This window comes from Papio anubis, chromosome 8, assembly GCF_008728515.1.
Source record: "Papio anubis isolate 15944 chromosome 8, Panubis1.0, whole genome shotgun sequence".
NCBI lineage: Eukaryota > Metazoa > Chordata > Mammalia > Primates > Cercopithecidae > Papio > Papio anubis.
The window spans coordinates 16313565-16329488 of NC_044983.1; the positions used below are offsets into that span (position 1 = coordinate 16313565).

A 15924-nucleotide genomic window follows, 5' to 3' on the forward strand; every position below is an offset into this window, starting at 1 on the left:
CCTAAAAGGAAAAAGTAAAATTTTTTTCTATTTGCTGATGACATGATCCTACATATAGAAAACTCAAAACACTTCATAAAATTTGTTAGAATAAATCCAGTAAAGTAGCAGGATACAGAATCAACATATAAAAATCAGTTGCATTTCTTTACACCAATAATGATCGATGTGAAAAAGAAATCAGGAAAACACAATCCATCACAATAGCATCAAAAAAATAATAATAAAATAAAATAGAGGGTGGAACAAGGTGGCCAAATAGAACCCTCCCGTACTCATTTCCCTGCAGGGACGTCAAGTTCAACAAGTATCCTCACGAGCCCAGGCAGCACAGTGCACAGTAGACAGAATCTACCTCCTTAGGAAGTAAAAGGAACGTTAGTGTGGGATTTTGCACTGGAGCCTAGCGCTGACCCCACTGCAGTGGAACACAGCACTGGGCAGAGCCTCCAAGGCCCTTGATTCTATGCTGGAGGCCACAGAGGGAGTATTTAGACCCACCCCGGGTCAGAGGGGAATCTGCTACCTCAGCAGGAGGAATCCAAGTTCCCGTCCACTTCACAACCACCTAGCTAAAGTGGCTTTCGACTGAGAGGAGCCGGGCACATTCCTCAGCCCCGGGCTCAAAACAAACAAGCCCAGTACAAACACATCCCATCCTCCCATCCCACCACATATCGCCATATATCTCTCAAACTTCCTGAGCCCAGTACAAACACCACCTGGAAGGTCTCCGATAAGGAGACAGCCGTTCAAGGTTTTACTGAAAGCGCGGGAACCGAAAGAATTCCTTTGTTCCCCTGTAACTTTCGGGCTATAAAAAAGCAAGCACTCGCATTGTTCGGGGCCCTCTTGTATACTGTGGAATGGAGGGACCAGGTTCGAACTTGTAGTAAAGATCCTTGCCGCTTGGCTTTGACTCTGGACTCTGGTGGTCTTCTTTGGGGAACAGAGGGTCTGGGCATAACACGAACAGACCCTAAAACAAGGATTTGCATTCAGGTAGATTGTTTGGGAGATGATTTAAGGATGCACCAGTGCAAGAGTGGGACAATGAGGTCAGGGCAGTTTGAGAATCGATAAAGGGTGCATTATTGGCAAGTTACCTGTGAACAAAGGGAGCATAATTCCACTGGACAACACCAGGAGGCAGTGTTATACAAGCGTAAGAGTAATTCCACCTGACCAGTACAGCACAAAGATATTTAGCCTCCGACTCCCATCATCCTGGGCTGAGTAGTGGTCCCAGCCCCTTAGTTTTCGAGTCTGTCTAGCTTGCCTGAGGACATGCCAAGAGAAAGCCTTCCCATAGAGTCCCGAGTTCACACGGCAGGACGCCAGAGGCATGTTCCACAACAGTAGGTGCCGAAAACACAGTACAAGGCAACACTCACTGGTGGAATGCCCTCAAAACAAAGAAATGATAAATGTTTGAAGTGATAGATGTGCTAATTATCATGATTTGATCATTACACAACGTATACATGTATCAGAACGTCACATTGTATCCTGTAAACATATACATTATGTGTGAATAAAGAAACAAAAGTTATATTGTATAGAGAAAAATGCATAAGAAACAGCAAGAGTTGTAGATCAATAACATGAATGTAAATAAAGTACACCAGCATAAACAAAGCCATATGACATATATCACCCTCATGCCCCAGACATGGAGCTATTTCAGACACATTACCCAGTGCCTTCAGGTAGAGAGGCCAGTGGGAATGAGGATGATGGAAGAAGGGAAGAAAAAGTTTTAAAAGAGGCCTAATGGGAATTGATGAAGAAAGTAAGCCATAAACTGGGAGCGTGATTAAAGCCTTCCATCTTCCTCTTTTGCCTCCTCTAGGTTACCAGTTCTGCTTTTCCTGGACCTGTTCCAAGCTCTCGCGTTCCACATCACACATGGGACATCTGGTGTCAGGCTCCCAGAGAGCAGGAACCAGGTGAAATACAAGGGCACAGTCCTCCCCCCCAGTGGCATGAGGATAATCGGACAGTACAACTCTCCACACTTTTTTAATGGAAAGATATGAATAAGGGGTCCACAGGAGCAACCTGAGGCCCTGCAACTACATTTCCCAGGGCTCCCTGGGGTAACCCTAAGGTGACTCTGGGGGTGGGGCCACGTGGACATCCAATGAGAGCACTTTCCCCTGCAGACTTTGAAAGTGAGAGCACTTCCTCATAGACGTTGGATGTGGGAGGACTGCGTTCAGTCTGGTTCCTGGTTGCCGGCTGAAATAACCTGGTAAGTGGAACTCTGTAAGGGTCTTGCAGCGTACTTTGTAACTGGGGTTTAATCCTATGTCAAGTGTGAGTACAGGAGAGTAGATTCTACACGATGTCCACATTTGAAGTATAAAGTTCTTCAGAAAGTCTGACTGGCACATACTTGGAAGCTAATGCTGTCACTACTCCACATCATAGTGGTGACAGTTACAGGTCCTTGATTCAAACTGTTGGGTTTAGAGTCACAGCCGCTTTATCGCTGCGAGAACTTGGCCTAGTCACTTAGTTTCCCTAAAATTCAGTTTCTTTTTCAGTAAAACGGAGCTATGAGTACTGCTTACTTAAAGGAGTTGTGAGGATTAAATACATGTATTAAAAGATAGCCGATGTGTTTAAGGCAACGTTCTCAACAGGATTTCCCTCTTGGTTACTTGTAACCATGATGCTGACCCTCCTCTGTCCCCAGTGGTGTGCGTCCCAAAGGACTCAGTTAGTCCTACAGGCAGCAAGCTCCTAACAATTCCTGCTTCTCTTGCACTGGCTGATAAAAAGCCCCTAAAGATCCCGGATGTCCAGAAAGCTTGATTTCTGTTGTTTGCAATGCCTATGGGAATTCCAGAGGGAAGTTTTTGTTTTTTTGAGACAGAACCTTGCCCAGTTGCCCAGGCTGGAGTGCAGTGGCACGATCTCAGCTCACTGCAACCTCCTCCTCCTGAGTTCAAGTGATTCTCCTACCTCAGCCTCCTGAGTCGCTGGGATTACAGGCACCCGCCACCGTGCCTGGCTAATTTTTGTATTTTTAGCAGAGATGGGGTTAATTTTTGCATTTTTAGTAGAGATGGGGTTTCACCATCTTGGCTAGGCTGGTCTGAAACTCCTGACCTCAAGTGATCCACCCGCCTTGGCCTCCTAATGTACTGGGATTACAGGTGTGAGCCGCCATACCAGGGACGAAGTTTTATCATGGCTGAAGGACGCTTAGTGGAGAGGGTCTCCAGGAGGCATGAATGACAAAAAAAAATTAACTCCTTCACTGTCAGACTGAGAGCATCACCCGCTGAACATGGACTTGCAGAATTCCATAGAAGAGAGGAGACTAGCCCAGACAGCCAGCCTCAGGAGCTGAGGGCCCGATGGGCTTTCTTCCCTGGATGCTGCTCCCATGCCCTGACACGATGCCCACTACAATGGTATACTTGTTTGTACTTTTGTAATTAAAAAACAAACAAACAAACAATCAGACATACTGTTTGCTCTCGAATGCTTGAAACTCAGAACAGGTGACCACACCTTCCTCCTCAAAAGGAACTTTTTAACTGCCAACTTTCTACCTGCACGCTGCCCAGAGACTTATTTTGTCTGGCCTTTGCCGTCTTCAGCAGTGGCAGCTGTTTTTCTCTAGATTTGTTTTCCTGGCCTGCTGCAAGTACCCCCCACTACCTGCCTGGCCCCAGTCGGCATTAACTGGGAGCAGTGAGTGGCCTTGTGGACATGAACAACTGTTGAATGATGGTCTTTAGGTGTGGCTACTCCAGCAACCCCTATTCTTCCAGAGACTCAATAGGCTGGCTTTGGAGGGGGCTAGGTTGTAGTGTCAATTTAGTGGGATTCCATGCCCTTCTTCCATGGTGGTAGAGACAAAAGAGAAAGAATAAGAAAAGCCACTCGTTGGCTCTCCTTATAATTCTTCTAATTATTAATGCCAGAAATCTATGCGCACGTGTAGATGATTTTATCTCAGTCCACAATTGTACTTGTGCTAATTGTAGCCTTAAGGCATAACATCTCATAGGCAGGCTACCTCTGTGTTAATCTGCTTTTAATTCTTCTATGTTGGGCTCTTGTTTATAACTTTTTTAAGAGAAAGAATAAAGGTTTCTTTAGCGATAAAGAAAAAGAAAACCACTGCTGTGTATTTAACATATATAGATTCTAGGGACCTGGAATTGAACAATGAGATCTGCTTATCAACCTGCTCTCCAGGGGTACCACATCCGATAATGTGATTTATTATTGAAGTGCCAAGTCACGTAGGGATAAGTCACAATAGTTGGTCAACTGTTGAATATTGATCATTCAACTAAACAACATTCATGAACTCTGCAGAAAAACACAAGCATTTTGCCCAACATCCAGGGACCTCTAGAAGTTGCCTCATTCTGTGTATCTTACCTTTCCTTTACACAGCTCTCCAAAATGTCCACCAAGGTGACTTAAGTCAGGTTCCCCCAAACCAGACACTAAGACAAGAATCCATGTGTGAGAAACTGAAGGAAGTGCTGGGAGAGCCCCAGCTGCAGCCTGGATGTGAATTGCAACTCTGAAGTGCGTCCAGACGCAAGGCAAGGGCACTAGGCTTTCCAGACCTCCTACTAAGTCATTGATCCAGCACTGCCCTGGCAGGACATAAATCCCTGGCACTTCTAGCTCTCTGCAAAGGAGGGCAAAGCAGCTTCAGGAGCCCTTGGGAGTGCTCCAAAGAGAGTCTAGGGTACAGGTCCTAAAGTAGAAAAATACAGAAGGCCGGCCAGGGGCACTGCGAGATGGTAAAAGAGATCTGAAGGGATCCAGGTAAGTTATTGAAAGTATTCTTCCTGCACTAACCCCAGTCCTGAATCCTTGCCAGCCAGCCCTGTGTTCCCTCTTAGGTACCCTGAGCAGGCTCTATTTTATGCCCTTCCATACCTACAGTGGAAACCAATAGGTTTGTTTGTTTGTTTGTTTTCAGACAGAGTCTCATTCTGTTGCTCAGGCTGGAGTGCAGTAGCACGATCTCGGCTCACTGCAACCTCCGCCTCCTGGGTTCAGGTGATTCTCCTGCCTCAGCCTCTTGAATAGCTGGGACTACAGGCATGTGCCACCACACCCGGCTTTTTTTTTTTTTTAAATTTTTTATTAGAGATGGGGTTTCACCGTGTTGGCCAGGCTGGTCTTGAACTCCTGACCTCAAGTGATCCACTCGCCTCGGCCTCCCAAAGTCCTGGGATTACAAGTGTGAGCCACTGCGCCCAGACCCAATAGGTCTAAGGGGTCTCATTTGAGTCATCATATATGTATATATTTATTTTTTTTCAATTTTTTTGTCTAAAAATCTTTAGACAGGGAATGCACTCTCCAGTTCCCTTCAAGCGCTACCCCTCCTTATTTTATTGCACCTAGATAGGTCTTGCCTTTACATTTCAATAATTTAACCAGAATATGTTCCATTAAAAATCTTTTAATTGGGGGCCATCAGACTGGGTGACTCCTGTGGTTTCATTTTCATTCTTTTTACTGTTTACCAGTAAACAGTAGAAAACTAAAGACTTCACCAATCAGAAACTGTCAACTAATCTCTGACTAGGGACTTTGCACTCTAACCAACTAAATAGCTTTTCCTTGTCTCACTCCTGCAAACAGTTTATAAACGTTTCTCTCCTGCCCTCCCCTTTCCTCAGCAGAGCATTGAGCCACCCGTGGTCTGGTGCTGCCTGACTCATGAATTGCTGTCTAATAAACTTTAAAAAACGTTATACCTAAAAAATGATCTTTTAACAATCCCAGTGTTGACAGTACTGGATTGGACTCTCCTAGACTCTGGTCTTTCTTAATCTTCAGATTTAATTTTGTGTGTGTGTGTGTGTTTTTTTTTTTTTTTTAAGTAGAGACGGGGTTTCACCGTGTTAGCCAGGATGGTCTCGATCTCCTGACCTCGTGATCCACCCACCTCGGCCTCCCAAAGGGCTGGGATTACAGGCTTGAGCCACCGTGCCCGGCCCAGATTTAATTTTTAACTTTGTATTTCTATCTCCATATAAGCCAAAATGACTCATTCAAAAGCCATAACTCTCATAACTTTTCTACTCTTTGTTCTGTATTGAAAGGAGTCAGTGTTCACCAGCACTCCCTTACTGTGACCCCTCTACTTCTCGGTTTTCATATTCATCTGCTTGTTCACTGGCCATGAAACAGAAACTATCAGGACACCTCAGTTATTGCATTTCTCAAGCTCTTTTATGTGTGATATTACCTTTATATTCATGTTGCCTTTATGATCAAGTGAAATACTAGCCAGAATATTTGCAGCACACACTTTCCCTTCAATACTTTGAAGATATACTTCTATTACTTCACCAATGGCTATTTCTGTGTGACATTCTCTTGCTGGCCTGATGTTTTCTCTTTCGTGAAATATTTTCTTCCTCTGCCAGATGCTTGAGTAGTTGTCTTTAATTTTGACTTTTAATAATTTAACAAAAATATATTCCAGGGGCAAACATGTTGTATCGAACTTTTCCAGAATTTTGTCTTTTGTTTTTCAGCTTCAATGTTTTCATCATTTCAGGAAAATATTTATCTTTACACACATTTTTCTTTTTTTTAACTTTTAAATCCAGGGGTACAGGTACAGGTTTGTTATATAGGTAAACTTGTGTCATGGGGGTTTGTTGTACAGATTTTATCACCGAGGTGTTAAGCCCAGTACCCATTAGTAATTCTTCCTGATCCTCTCCCTCCTCCCACCCTCCAACCTGTGAAAGGCCCCAGTGTGTGCTCTTTCCTTCTTTGTGTTAATTAATTCTCATCATTTAGCTCCCACTTATAGGTGAGAATATGCAGTATTTCATTTCCTGTTCCTATGTTAGTTTGCTAAGGATAATAGCTTCCAGCTCCATCCATGTTTTCATGAAAGACATGATCTTGTTCTTTTTAGTGGCTGCATCGTATTCCACGGTGTATAAGTACCACATTTTCTTGATCCATTCTGTCACTGATGGGCATTTAGGTTGATTCTGTGTCTTTGCTATTGTGAATAGTGCCATACATTTTTCTAATGCACTTTTTGCGTTCTCCACTTCAGAAGCACCAGTTGTCTTTGCACTGGCTTGTCCTTGACTGCTTTCTATTAGATTCTATCTTAATTGCTTTATCATTTAATTAGTCTTTAGTATGAATATCAAGCTTTCTTTCCACATAAGCAATGTGATATGACATTGTATCTGTATAGTTCCTTTCTGTTCATTATTAATTATGTATTCTGATCATTAATTAGTTCCATTTCTGTCCTTAATGAGTATTCTAAGGTATGAAATCTTTCCTTTCATAAAACTATTATTTTACCACTTTATTTTTAGCTGTTTGTTGTTGAGTTTATTTTACATGGTCCATAGCCCCAGATACCTTTACCAAAATTTTTTTTCAGTTTATTTTTCTTCTTAAATTGGTTGTGGTTTTTTTGTATATAACTTCTGCATGTTATGTCTTTTCTTCTAATCTCAATCTCATAGTATTTTCATTTTGTTTGTTTTCATCATTTTTATGTGTATATAGCTCTGTTTCCAACTTTTTTTTGTTGCTCGAATCTGGTGCAGCTGGTGAGATGTCCAACTGGGGTTGGCGTAGACTTGTGAATCGAGGAAAATGACGAGACGAATCTCAATCATTTTAGGAGATTTATTTGCCAAAGTTAAGGATGTGGGCCTGTGAGAGAGATCTATGCCTTTCTCTGAAGATGATTTTGAGGGCTACAAATTTAAAGGGGAAAGGATGGGGTATCAAGAAGCACAGTTTTCATGTAAGAGCGGGGTTGGGAGGAAAATGGTCATTCATGGCTTTGTCTGGCTCTGTGAATCTGCATTTTTTGCATAAGATGACATAAACAAAAGAGGCAGAGGAAAAATGCAGGGACTCTGCATTTTACATAACATACCTGGTGGCTCAGATGCTACTCTTTTAGCTGTGGGTTCAGCCAATTGGTTACCCTGACTCTGTGGTGTCTCATTTTGAGTGATCTGGGATTTTTATAATTGTCAAATGTTTTGGTTTTAGAATAGCTTGTAACAGCTCTGATACTTGCTGTCCATTTTCTATGGGTTGCCCTGAGGAGGTTAAATACCCTCTCTCTTTCCATAGCATCCCAAAGGCATGAGCAACCCCAAAAGCATACCAGCTGTCAGTGTAAATGTGTGCAGCCTTCTCTTCTGCCACTTGACAAGCTCGAGTCAGGGCAGTCGGTCTGGCCACTTGAGCCGATCTGGCCTGGGGAAGAGGACCGGCTTCAGTTACCTCTAGTAAGGAAACCACTGCATATCCTGCTCTAAAATTTCCATTTTATTCTCTTAAATAAGACCCATCTGTATACCATTCTATCTCAGCATTATCCAGTGGCATCTCTTGGAGGTCTGTCTTGGGGGTGAGAAGTTGGTCAGTCATCAGAACACAGTCATGAGGGGAGTTGTCGGAAGGGCCCGGCAAGAGAGTGGCTGGATTAAGATTATAGAGCAGGAAATAGTAATATTGGGAGATGATAAAAGCAAAATTTCATAAGACGCTAACCAGTTGACAGACAGATACTGGGTATGAGGAGAATTTAGAAGGGTCTCAATAGGGTGTGGCACAAAAATGGTAAGGGGGGAACCCATAATTATTTCTTCAACAGACTTGTACAGAAGGGCGATGGCTGTTATTACTCGTACACAAGGAGGCGGCCCTCGAGCCACAGCGACCAGCTGTTGGCTATAATAGCCTACAGCTCTCTGATGATCACGATGTTTCTGTGTCAGTATCCCGGATGCAGTACCTTCAGTTTCACATACAAAAAGGGAGAAAGGCAATCTGTAGTTTGGGTGCCATGAGGCTAGGGAATTAGTTAGAATTTCCTTTATTTGTTATACAGCCAATTGTCCCTCTGGAGTCCACATGATGAGATCAGGTTGTTCATTTTTTAGGTATGCATATAGAGGGTGAGCCATAAAGGAGAAATGTGGTATCCAATTTCTACAACAGCCTGCCAGTCCCCAGAAGTCCTCTAAGTTGTTTCTTGGTGATGGGCATTGGGAAAGCTAAAATTTTTCTCACTTTATCAGCGTTAATACTCAGTCCTTTGACCGAGATAATATGCCCCAAATACTTAACTTGCAGTAAGCACAGCTGAAGTTTGTCTTTGGACTCTGTACCCTTGCTGGCTGAGTAAATATAGACTATCTTCCTGGGAGGAAGATTCTGGGCCTGGACAAAGGAGAAGGTCATCCACGTACTGAATGAGTGTTGAGCCCTGGGGAAAAATTAAATCCTCTAAATCAGTTTTTAGTATTTGGGAAAAGTAAGTGGGACTTTCTGTATACCCTTGGGGCATTACAGCCCACATATATTGCCATTCTTTCCAAGTAAAAGCAAACAAATACGGGCTGTCTGGATCTACAGGAATACTGAAAAAGGCACTGCAGAGTCACAACTGAGAAATACTGGCTGGTAGTAAGTATACCTGATAGAACAGTATGTAGGTCGGGGACTACTGGGTGACTGGCTATTACAATATTGTTTATTGCCCTCAAGTCCTGCACAAATCTCCATTTTCTCCTGCTCAGTTTCTTTACAGGGAATATAGGGCTGTTGCAGGGACTTGTGCAGGGAATAATGAGCCTCTTTTTAGATAACCTTGCGTAATAGGGGCAATTCCATTTACGACTTTCTGTCATAGAGGGTATTGTTTAAGGTTGCATAGGGGTTTCTCTGGGTTTACCTCTACCTTTATTGGAGTGGCTGAGAATACTTTCCCTATGTCTGTATTGACTGAGACCATAACTGGGAGGGGACATCCTTGAGCAAGCATCCTCTTCAGGTGTTAGCAGGAAGACTGGGGAAGCTAAAAGCAGTTTTACTGTTTCCCGCTCTTTATTCCAGTGTTTTCTCTTCTCCCCTATTACTTCCTTCTGTGTCTCCATTTCATTTTCCCGGCCACAAGATGATGTTTCAACATTACTAGTACTAAATTGTGGTACGTCGTCCGGACATTTTGTAATTCGGTACTTTTGGTCTCCTGGCCCCCATTCTAAAAAAAAGTTCACTTTTTGATGAAAAAGAGATATGGGCATTATGGATGTTGAGGAGATCACGGCTCAAAAGACTGACAGGGGCCCCAGGGCATCTAAGAAATGTATGGTACCTACTGAGCATGTCACATACTCTTAGAGCCTGTGGCGGGGGAGCCGAACCGGATGGAATGGTAAGGTAGAGGTTTGGACTTAAAACAAGAGATCATTTTATTAGACGCAGCCACCGCGGTAATTCTTTCATTAGTCTGAGGAATGGGGTTTCTAAATAAGGTGGGATTGATCAGAGATATAGTTGTGTCTGTGTCAATTAAGGCAGCTGTAAGCTCATGGTTCATTATTATATTAATGTCTCCCAATTTGTTTGTTATGGTGAAGTTTTAACAGCTCACTAGGAGTTTCCTTGTGGGCAAAATATGGGGGAGGTGTGTGGCTTTTCATCTTGTAGCCATCTTATTCAGGAACCAAGAAAGGGGGAGGCAGATTTACATGACGCACTTACCAGCTTGACTTTTCCTTTTGGCTAAATGAGTTTGGGGGTCCCACGATTTAATTTCCTTTCACAGACTCCTCAATTTTTTTTAGTGGAGGTGAGGGGAGGTGACTATGACAAGAGATGCTCTGATGGTGGATCTTCTGTATGTAGATGGTCTTTCTTTCTTTTGAGTAGCATCATACATTAAGGGCCTTAGCTTTTTTATCTGCCTCAACACGCCCAATAATAGTTGTACCTAGAGGAAGACCGGGTGCTGGCACTACGTCCTGGTCTTTGATGTGTTTGGTGTATGTCATGGCAGTGATTGGGGGCATGGAGCCTGGTTCAGCCTTCCTTGCTGATCTCATGGCAGTTCATCAGCTGGTGGGTTGTCTCTGGAGTGTGGAAGCCCCGCTCCTGGTGGCTTTCCCAGCTTCCAGGTTCTTAAGCCAGAAGGCTCTAACCCCATTAGCGTTGCTCCCATCTCCATAGTTACAGTTTCCACACACTTTCTTTTTTTTTTTTTTTTTTTTTTTGAGACGGAGTCTCGCTGTGTCCCCCTGGCTGGAGTGCAGTGGCCGGATCTCAGCTCACTGCAAGCTCCGCCTCCCGGGTTTACGCCATTCTCCTGCCTCAGCCTCCGAGTAGCTGGGACTACAGGCGCCCACCACCTCACCCGGCTAGTTTTTTGTATTTTTAGTAGAGACGGGGTTTCACCGTGTTAGCCAGGATGGTCTCGATCTCCTGACCTCATGATCCGCCCGTCTCGGCCTCCCAAAGTGCTGGGATTACAGGCTTGAGCCACCGCACCCGGCCTCACACTTTCTTATACAACTCAAATGTTCGCTTTACTGTGCAGTCCATTCCCTCTGTTTTGTGATTTTTAGGAAATCTTCATAATTTGTGGTCTACAAAACTATTATTTTGTTTTCAAGGAAGTCATGTTACACATTTCTAACTGTCTTTTCTCTTATTTCTAGAATTCAAGCCAGGAAGAAGCAGCATTCTGTCTTCTGGATTAAAACTGAAGCTCAACCTACTTTCAGCTTACTAAGAAAGGTATTAAGCGCCTTTCTGAGAGCTCTCAGTAGGCTTCCTAAGCACGTTCACTCTGCCTCCTTTAAATCTTATATTTATGATCAAGATGAAAGGGAGGGAGGGACGTATCACTGCACATTTACAAGTGGATATATAAAGCTAATAGTATTTTCAGTGAGCTCTTTTCCTGAGCTACTTTCCAAGTGCTTTCAGCATTCCACCTTGAAGCACAGCGTTAGTAATGCACAATTTCTTATGTTCAGCCACAGAATGTTCAAGTGTGGTTTGGTTACAACATACTGCTCTATCCAGGCCTCTAACAAAACTGACTTCTTTCAAATGGACTTGCAGTTGCTAAATTCCAAATCAACACCTTATCTTAAAAATTAAGAAAAGGAGGGGAAGGATGGAGGGAAGGGAACAGAGAGAGTACAAGAGAGAAAGAAAGAAAAAAGAGGAAAACAAATGCTTGTAAACAAGTTATACCAAATAAAAGAGATATAAAGGAATTTCTTAATAGAAGAAATGATATTCTAAGCAAGAATCAAATGTCCAGGTATGTATAAACTGCCTTCTTCCTTTTGGATCAGCTTCTCTCTCTTCTTTACATACTCAGTACAAATTCTAGGTTGGGGGCACAGAGGGGTTGGCAAGGTCTGACTAAATACAACTTGTTCTCTCTCTGAGTGGTAGAACTTTAGAGCTTGACCAAATGTTAAGAAAGGGTGCTGGTGGAAGTTAGGATGAGAAGAAATGCAATCTAATAGATTTAGGAGAAATGACGTTGTCGACATCGAGAACAGAGAAAGTTGGAAACTGGCAATATGGGGAGGATAGCTGGGTCAGAAAGGAAAAATAGGAGAATATAGAAGAAATGTTATGAGAAGGGAAAATAAGAGATGCTTCGCTCATTATCATTCAACTGGCGGCAGCTCCCTTTTACAAGGTCATCCTCAGGCCATACCACATTACAAAAGAGTTATACTTGAAGCCTGTACAGCACTGTTACAATCAGAGTCTCAAAACAGTAAGACTCCATGATGGCAGGTTTAAAAAACCTTTTCTAAAAGATGTAACAAAATAAGGGGCATTTATTTTTTTTTTGGTTCACATTGCCTGAAAGTTAAAAGATAGCTTTTGGCTTCATTGAGGTGTTTCCTCATTCTACCTTCTCTTGTTTTTCATTTCTTGGTAAACTTGGTGAACCCTTTGTTAGTGTTGTTCTTCAATAGGTTCTCACCAATAGCTTTGAATGAATACCCCACCAGCTTCTACTCACCAATAGCTTTGAATGAATACCCCCCAGCTTCTACCTTGTAGCAGAATGTACACGCTGAGGTTTCAGCAACAGTTCCTCAATGAAGTCTCAGCTCTACACAGGGCATATGTTGTCCATGAGTTGAGCACTGGTCGTAGAGCATATGTGTTCAAGTTGGTTCCACCTAGTTCATGTGACTGTCCATAAGGCGCAATATGGGCAGCCTATCCTCTATACAGTAGCCAGAAAGATCACTTTGATTGTAGCAAACATTGCTCAATCACAACCTTTCTCTCAGGCCTCTCTCATTTACATTTCTCACTTCACTTAGAGTAAAAGCCAAAATGCCAGTCTTAGCTCCAAGGCTGCAGTTGCCTGTCAGATCTCATCTCAATCCACTCTCCTTCTCACTCACGTGCTCCAACTGCCCTGGCTTCCTGAATGTTTTTTGAATGCTCAAGGCATTTTCCAGCTTAGGGCCTTGTTATTTTCTGTTCTCCTGCTTGGAACAATCCTCCTCATGCATATCCTTAGGCCTTATTCTCTGGCATGCTTCAAATCTGAGTTTTTTGTTTTTGTTTTTTTTTTTTTAACCAACTAATTTGAAATTGGAGCTCTCCCTGTGCACTTACTAAATCCTTTCTTTAGTTTTCCCAGGGCACTTACTACAATCTAACAGACTGCATGTTTTATCCACGTATTCAGTTTCCTATGTATGTCACTCCAACTCCCACTATAAGATTTTTGAGAGTAAACAAGCACTAGATCAGTAGGAAACACATTATAGCTATTCAGTAAACTGTTTCTTGAGTTAATCAATCAATGGATGAGTGAATCAATACAGTTCTTTGAGTGGGAAACTTTGTATAAGCCTCAGCTAAAAGGGAAATTGAGTGGGTCAGGTACCACAGATACTATACACTCTATTGCATGATTCTCCTGCCTGCATCAGAAGATGTTTGTAAGCCTATTTTAATAAATACCAATTGGAATCTCTCTTTTGTTAATCACCAAGAGAACCACGAACAAGGTGTTTATCATTTGACCATCATTTAGTCTTGATTTCCAACTTCTCACACTTGAAAGAAGATATAATACATTTCTTACAGGATTCTGGGACTATTAACTGAACTTATGTGTGTAAAAGGAATTTATATAATAAAAGCACTAGAAATAATTATTATGCTTATAACCATTGTATTTTTACATATTTAAAATATAGCCATAATTAGCCTACTCAAATCCAAGTGTAAAAGTAATATGATTTGCTTTCGTTTTGTTTTCCTTGCTTAGGGGATCATGGACATTGAAGCATATCTTGAAAGAATTGGCTATAAGAAGTCCAGAAACAAATTGGACTTGGAAACATTAACTGACATTCTTCAGCACCAGATCCGAGCTGTTCCCTTTGAGAACCTTAACATCCATTGTGGGGAAGCCATGGACTTAGGCTTAGAGGCCATTTTTGATCAAGTTGTGAGAAGAAATCGGGGTGGGTGGTGTCTCCAGGTCAATCATCTTCTGTACTGGGCTCTGACCACTATGGGTTTTGAGACCACGATGTTGGGAGGGTATGTTTACAGCACTCCAGCCAAAAAGTACAGCACTGGCATGATTCACCTTCTCCTGCAGGTGACCATTGATGGCAGGAACTACATTGTCGATGCTGGGTTTGGACGCTCATACCAGATGTGGCAGCCTCTGGAGTTAATTTCTGGGAAGGATCAACCTCAGGTGCCTTGCATCTTCCGCTTGACGGAAGAGAATGGATTCTGGTATCTAGACCAAATCAGAAGAGACCAGTACATTCCAAATAAAGAATTTCTTAATTCTGATCTCCTAGAAGACAGCAAATACCGAAAAATCTACTCCTTTACTCTTGAGCCTCGAACAATTGAAGATTTTGAGTCTATGAATACATACCTGCAGACTTCTCCAGCATCTGTGTTTACTAGCAAATCATTTTGTTCTTTGCAGACCCCAGATGGGGTTCACTGTTTAGTGGGCTGCACCCTCACCTATAGGAGATTCAATTACAAGGACAATACAGATCTGATAGAGTTCAAGACTCTGAATGAGGAAGAAATAGAAAAAGTGCTGAAAAATATATTTAATGTTTCCTTGGAGAGAAAGCTTATACCCAAACATGGTGATAGATTTTTTACTATTTAGAATAAGGAGTAGGCTGGGTGTGGTGGCTCACGCCTATAATCCCAGCACTTTGGGAGGCCGAGGTGGGTGGATCACGAGGTCAAGAGATCGAGACCATCCTGGCTAACATGGTGAAACCCTGTCTCCACTAAAAACAAAAAATTAGCTGGGCGTGGTGGCGGGCACCTGCAGTCCCAGCTACTCAGGAGGCTGAGGCAGAAGAAGGTGTGAACCTGGGAGGCGGAGCTTGCAGTGAGCCGAGATCGTGCCACTGCCCTGCAGCCTGGGCGACAGAGTGAGACTCCATCTCAAAAAAAAAATAAATAAATAAAAAATAAAAGAATAAGAAGTAAAACAATCTTGTGTATTTGTCACCCAGCTCACCAGTTATCAACTGATGACCTATCATGTATCTTCTGTACCCTTACATTATTTTGAAGAAAATCCTAGACATCAAATCATTTCACCTATAAAAATGTCAGCATATATAATTAAACAGCATTTTAAGGAAACATAACCACAAACCTTTTCAAATAATAAAAATAAAGGTATTTTGAAGATGGCCTGTGGCTATCTTGGAAATCGGTGATTTATGCCAGAAAGCTTTTAATGTTGGTTTATTGTTGAATTCCTAGAAAAGTTTTATTGGTAGATGAGTAAATAAAATATTGTGAAAAAACTTATTGTCTATAAAGTATATTCAAACATTGTTGGCTAATATAATTTGAATTAAAATGGTTTTTTGGAAGACTTACGATATTATGGGGCTACATAATTTTTCCTGAATGTTCTCTTCCTCTGATCTTTCTTGTCTCTTAAATTATTTTACTTCCTTGTGCTCTTTGCCATATGAGAATGAACATGAGCTTTTCTTGTGTAGATCTGAGTTGAAATCCTGTGGACACTGGGTGAATTACTTTTTGTATCTGTAGCTCTGACTCCTTAGGCATAAAATA

At 42.3% G+C, this 15924-nt stretch overlaps 1 protein-coding gene across 2 annotated transcripts; it reads left to right on the forward strand.

The window, feature by feature from the left end:
- The first annotated feature begins 2168 nt into the window (after nucleotides 1-2168).
- On the forward strand, nucleotides 2169-15096 carry NAT1 (N-acetyltransferase 1). 2 transcript variants are annotated; one of them, XM_021942079.2, is made up of 4 exons: nucleotides 2182-2254; nucleotides 4423-4806; nucleotides 11502-11580; nucleotides 14111-15096. In XM_021942079.2, the coding sequence occupies exon 4, from the start codon at nucleotides 14117-14119 to the stop codon at nucleotides 14987-14989; it is 873 nt and encodes a 290-aa protein (XP_021797771.1). In that variant the 5' UTR covers nucleotides 2182-2254; nucleotides 4423-4806; nucleotides 11502-11580; nucleotides 14111-14116; the 3' UTR covers nucleotides 14990-15096. The 2 variants fall into 2 exon arrangements, with proteins under 2 accessions (XP_009210855.1, XP_021797771.1); XM_009212591.3 differs by lacking the exon at nucleotides 4423-4806 and having other exon boundaries at nucleotides 2169-2254.
- Nucleotides 15097-15924: the final 828 nt, after the last annotated feature.